The sequence below is a fragment of the Mustelus asterias genome, chromosome 14 (assembly GCF_964213995.1).
Source record: "Mustelus asterias chromosome 14, sMusAst1.hap1.1, whole genome shotgun sequence".
NCBI classification, from domain to species: Eukaryota; Metazoa; Chordata; class Chondrichthyes; order Carcharhiniformes; family Triakidae; genus Mustelus; species Mustelus asterias.
The window spans coordinates 103,114,122-103,120,121 of NC_135814.1; the positions used below are offsets into that span (position 1 = coordinate 103,114,122).

General features: G+C 52.0%; 1 protein-coding gene across 1 annotated transcript in view; it reads left to right on the forward strand.

Annotated features, from left to right (window-relative positions):
* cdk15 (cyclin-dependent kinase 15) overlaps positions 1-6,000 on the forward strand; it is a 34,586-nt gene that overhangs the window by 472 nt on the left and 28,114 nt on the right. Inside the window, exons 2-3 of the mRNA XM_078227738.1 lie at positions 2,133-2,357; positions 4,812-4,961. Coding sequence (XP_078083864.1) covers positions 2,133-2,357; positions 4,812-4,961 — 375 coding nt within the window. The remainder of the gene's footprint in view (positions 1-2,132; positions 2,358-4,811; positions 4,962-6,000) is intronic.

The following is a 6,000-nucleotide window of genomic DNA, read 5'->3' on the forward strand; positions in this document are numbered from 1 at the left end:
CCCAGCAGCCTTGCTGCACTCTTGGGAATGGCCGTGGAGACCTGGATGTGAGGACATGAAGACTGTGCAGGGCTATTTATGGACTCCATGTTTTTAATTCTCATTGACGATTCACTCAGAATGAGAAGAGGCTTGATGTTGACCAGAGCTACTTGTCTAACAGTGTGCTTGTTCTGAGTTGGGGGTTTAGTTTGGCAATGTGGGTCTGGGTGGATCGAGGTGATGAGAAGAATATCAACTCCTGATTGATATCAACTTGACTTCTGCAGGTTACTGAGTGAGGTTAGTTGATCAAATCACCCACACTGACTCATCTGAAGGTTGACTTGCCCCATGTTTGGGTCATTGTACTAGATTTCTTGGGATTTAGTGTTACCAGTCACTTCAGTGGACAGACTTGGCATCTGCTATAACAAAAACAGAAAATGCTGGAAAATCTCATCAGGTCGGCACGGTAGCACAGTGGTTAGCACTGCTGCTTCATAGCTCCAGGGTCCCGGGTTCGATTCCCGGCTCGGGTCACTGTCTGTGTGGAGTTTGCACATTCTCCCCATGTCTGCGTGGGTTTCCTCCGGGTGCTCCGGTTTCCTCCCACAGTCCAAAGATGTGCGGGTTAGGTTGATTGGCCAGGTTAAAATTGCCCCTGAGATGCGTAGGTTAGAGGGATTAGCGGGTAAATATGTGGGGGTAGGGCCTGGGTGGGATTGTGGTCGGTGCAGACTCGATGGGCCGAATGGCCTCCTTCTGCACTGTAGGGTTTCTATGGTTTCTAATGGATCAACATGCACCCGACAGCCTCCACTGGTTAGAATGTAGCCAGTGGCAACTTTGTACTGGATGAAATGTGACCAATGGTAACAAGCTGTAAGGGTCAGCTGACCCAGTAAACCATGGAACCAATTACAGAATGATGTGATAGTCAGCTGACCAGCTGATTCACTATAAATCTTTGTTCCCGATGGTGGGGGAGTCCAGAACCAGGGGTCACTGTCTGAGGATTCAGGGTAGACGGGTGAACAGGGTTCACCAGCGGGGAGTTTCCAACCTTCATGAGTACGAATGGAATAAGGCACATCCCATCGACACCCTATCACCCGTCTACCCTGAGGTGAGGAGACATTTCTTCACCCAAAGAGTGGCGAGCCTGTGGAATTCATTACCACAGGAAGTAGTTGATGCCAAAACATTGAATGTATTGAAGAGGCGGCTGGATATTGCACTTGGGGCGAATGGGATCATTGGGCGGCACGGTAGCACAGTGGTTAGCACTGCTGCTTCACAGCTCCAGGGACCTGGGTTCGATTCCTGGCTTGGGTCACTGTCTGTGTGGAGTTTGCACATTCTCCTCGTGTCTGCGTGGGTTTCCTCCGGGTGCTCCAGTTTCCTCCCACCGTCCAAAGATGTGCAGGTTAGGTTGATTGGCCATGCTAAATTGTCCCTTCGAGTCCTGAGATGTCTAGATTAGTGGGTGGGATATGGGGATAGGGCATGCGTGGGATTGTGGTCGGTGCAGACTCGATGGGCCGAAGGGCCTCTTTCTGCACTGTAGGGTATCTATCTATCAAAGGTTATGGGGAGAAAGCAGGATTAGGCTATTGAGTTGGATGATCAGCCATGATGGTGATGAATGGCGGAGCAGGCTCGAAGGGCCGAATGGCCTCCTCCTGCTCCTATCTTCTATGTTTCTATGTAAATAAGAACCTGTTGGGAATTGTGGAGAGCTTGGAGTGGCCCAGGGCGAGGCCCCAACTTTGGAGTCATAAAGTTTTTTTATTCAACCCTTTCTTTGATTTATAAGTTGGAGTAAGTTTTGTAATATTTTTATTGTCTGCATTTGAAGAGTTCTTTCTGAAGAAACATCCACTGCCTCTTACAACACCACAGAGAAACTCCATCAGTCCTTTGGAGTACATGGTATACCTGAGGTTCGCGTGACAGACAACGGGACCCTGTTCACCAGCGAGGAGTTTCCAACCTTCATGAGTACGAATGGAATAAGGCACATCCCATCGACACCCTATCACCCGTCCCCACACAGCCTGGCTGAGTGGGCAGTCCAGACAACTGGCAATGTAAGAACAACCCACAGGTTCTCCAGAAACAGAGCTCCGACGCTTCCTTTTTAACCGCAGGGCTGTGCCGACGGGAATAGCCTTGGTGGAGTTATTGATGGATTTCGGACTAGGATTAGCCGGACGTGTCCAAATTTGGAAAGCAACACCGAGTTAGAACGGAAAGCCCAGAGAAGGGGCCGCGATGGTCAGAGGCTGGAGAGAGACTTCAAACCGGGAGATTCAGTCCACGCGAGGAACTTCAGACATGGTTCTCAGGGACTTATTCTCAGGAACACAGGACTGGTGTCTTAATAGATGAAAAACTGGGAGAAGACCTGAAAGAGGCACGTAGATTAGCTCCGTCAGGGGAACCCTCTGCAGAGGCAACTGATTGTATGGACTGGCTACCATCCTTCACACCAGCTTGTGGACGGGGAAACTCCGCCCTCTCGAACCAGTCAGCTGGATGACGGAGATTGTGGTTCGGACATGGAGACAGAGGTGATGGGCACCCAGTGAGAGGTCGCCACCGAGAATGAGCCCCCGGTAGTGGCTCTTTGGTGCTCTTCGGGGTAGAGTTGTTCGCTTATCCGCTATAGACTCCCCACCCACCACCCCCAACCAGACCCTACAAGCGATGGAGATAAGGCCATGGGCTAAGTGACAGAGAGGGCCCCATCGTCATGGGAATGAGGGGGAACCCTTGGTCTCGGAGGGGGAGGGGGAAGGGGGTGTGATAGCCCCAAGAGGCTCATAGGGAATCGTTGATTGATCTCCCTTTGGGGCTGGTTAAGTACGAGTTCCCCCGGTAACAGGCAGTGGCCTGCCCAGCTGAAACTCATTACCTGAGCCTTTTATAAGGCAGGCCCAGGACTGGGCCTGCTGAACGGTAATCACAGGCAGGGACTAGTGTGTGTACACCACAGTGGCGGATACACTTTGCATTCTGTAATAAACCATGGTCCTTTCTAGCCAAGTTTCCTGATTGTGGGAGAATGAGATAGAGAGTTGCATTGATTGAGTTGGATGAGCAATGGTGAGGAGGCTCCGGTGGACCGGTTGGGCTGTATTGACATTTCTTAGTCGGATGTGTGTGTAATTCTATGTAAAAGGTGTGTTGGAAGAGGTGGATTGTGGTCCTCAGCTTGCTGCTAGTGGGCAGACCAGTCAGAGGTGACAGTAACTGGAAGCTTTTGAAAACGAGGTCTGAATGTAGAGAGGGAACAGCAACGAGGAGCCAAAAACTCAGCAAGCTCGAGATCTAAAAGCAGCATTCAGAATCACCAAGAGTTACTGGCCCACATTGGAAATCTCCAGATGAAACCACGGTTAGCTAATGCCTTTCCAGGGAACTAACCCCGGGGTTTGTTAAACTTGCACTGTGCTTGTTTTCCAATAGTCATTGGGAGATAAACGGGGAGGGGTTCTCCAACAGGATGTTGTGGGTGAGACTGGGACAGATTCCTGTTGGGGTGTCTGGACATGGACGGGTTTATTAACGGCCCAGGTTGCTGCTGGTGGTTTTGGGCCTGGGCAATGTGGTTCTGGCAACAGGTTCCGCTCATAAACCCACACCTAACAACAGGCCCCTCCCATAACCCCACCCTTAACAGGCCCCTGTAACGACACCCCTACTAACAGGCCCCTCCCATAACCCCATCCCATTCACCATGCGCCTCCCATAACCACACCTCTAACAACAGGCCCCACCCACTACCCATTCCAAATAACAGGCCCCTCCCATAACCACACCCCTAACAACAGGCCCTCCCATGACCACACTTCTAACAATAGCCCCCCCCTCCCTTAACCACACCCCTAACAACAGGCCCCTCCATAACCACACCCCTAATGACATGCCCCTTCCATGACACCACCCCTAACAACAGCCCCCCCCTCCAATAACCATACCCCTAACAACAGGCTCCCCCCATAATCCTGCCCCTAACAACAGGCCCTGACATAATCACACCCTTAACGACAGGCCCCCCCACAACCACACCCTGACAACAGGCCCCTCCCATGACTCACTCCTAACAACAGGCCCCTCCCATATACCCACCCCTAATGACAGGCCCCTCCCATAACCACACCCCAACAGACCTCTACCATAACCCCTCCCCGTCAAGTCCCTCCCATAACCCCATCCCTAACAACAGGCTCCTCCCATAACTACACACCCAACAACAAGCCCCTCCCATAACCACACCCCTAACAACATGCCCCTCCTATAACCACACCCCTAAGAACAGGCCCATCCCATAACCCCACCCCTAACTCCAGGCCTCTCCCACACTCTGGGGCCAGGGATTGCCCTGGCTGTCTGTTGGGATCTCCCTGACTCTCTGCTGGGAACTTGGGGGCTCTCTGCTGGGATCTCCCTGACTCTGCTGGAATCTCCCTGGCTCTCTGCTGGGATCTCCCTGCCTCTGTACTGGGATCTCCCTGACTCCCTGCAGGGATCTCCCTGGCACTCTGCTGGATTCTCCCTGGCTCTCTGCTGGGATCTCACTGCCTCTCTGTGCTCCTGAATGATGCACTGAAGTGTCTCGAGTGGAGTTTGAAGCCATCACGTTCTGACCCCTGAGCTGTAGTGGCAGGAGAAGTGTGGGTGTCCCTGGGGGGAACCACATGGCGTGGCTGGATTGGCCAGGGAGGAGGGTCAGGTGAGGCCGGGCGGAGCCTCTGGGTGATGGCAATAATTGGGAGTCTATCCCAGCACTGTCTCGATACGAACGCTGTTTTCTCTTTCCACAGCTGACTGAGGTCGCTGAATCGCCAAGAAGCCCGTTTGTGTGCGAGCCCCGTCTGTACCACACATTGCAGACCCGAAAACCCAACGGGCACCGGAATCGCAGCAACAGCATTCCGATTGGCTGCAAGGCCTACACCCAGGGTCACCAATGGGTATGCTGCATCAACACTCATCTCCGTATCACTGCCCCTAACTGTCGAATAGCTTACCCCCTCCCCAAGCCCACTGCGAATGCCATGCCTTTAACATTGTGACGTACCCCCTGTAACCTCCTCTTGACCTCTCTGTGGGAATGCACAGTGGGTAGCACTTTCACCTCTGACTGAGAAACTTGAGGACTCCTCCAGTTCCATTGAAACTAAAAGCAGTCGGCCATTTGGGCCTTCTCTGCCGTTCATTATGATCATGGCTGATCATCAAATTCAATATCCTAAACCCCCCCTTCCCTCCATATCCCTCGATCCCTTTAGCCCCAAGAGCTATATCTAATTTCTTCTTGAAATCACACAACATTTTGGCCTCAACTACTTTCTGTGGCAGTGAATTCCACACATTCACCACCCTCTGGGTGAAGAAATTTCTCCTCACCTCAGTTCTAAAAGGTTTATCATCCCAGCAATCAGCCTGGTAAACCTTTGCTGCGCTCCCTCTACAGCAAGGACATCCTTCCTCAGATAAGAACACCAAAACTGCCCACAATACTCCAGGCGTGGCCTCACCAATGCCCGATACAATTGCAGCAAAACATTCCCTATCCCTATACTCAAATCCTCTCGCTATGAAGGCTAACATACCATTTGCCTTCTTTATTCCTGCTGTACCTGCGCGCTTACTTTCAGCGACTGATGCACGAGGACTCCAAGGTCTCGCTGAGTATCCAACTCTCTTAGTTTACACCCATTCAAGTAATAAGTTGTCTTCCTTTTATTGCTATCAAAGTGGATAACCTCATATTTACCCACATTGCACTGCGTCTGCCATGGAGATGCCGACTCCACTCCAGAGAGTTGAGCGCAAAGTGACAAAATCAAGGCTGCAGCGCTGAGGGAGTGCTGCGCTGTTGGAGGTGCCATCTTTCGAATGATCCATTAGGTAGAGGCCCTATCAGCCTTCTCAGAAGGCCAGGGGAGTGCTCCCTGGTGCCCTGGCCAACATTCACCCCTCTGCCAACGCCGCTAAGACTAGCCGGCC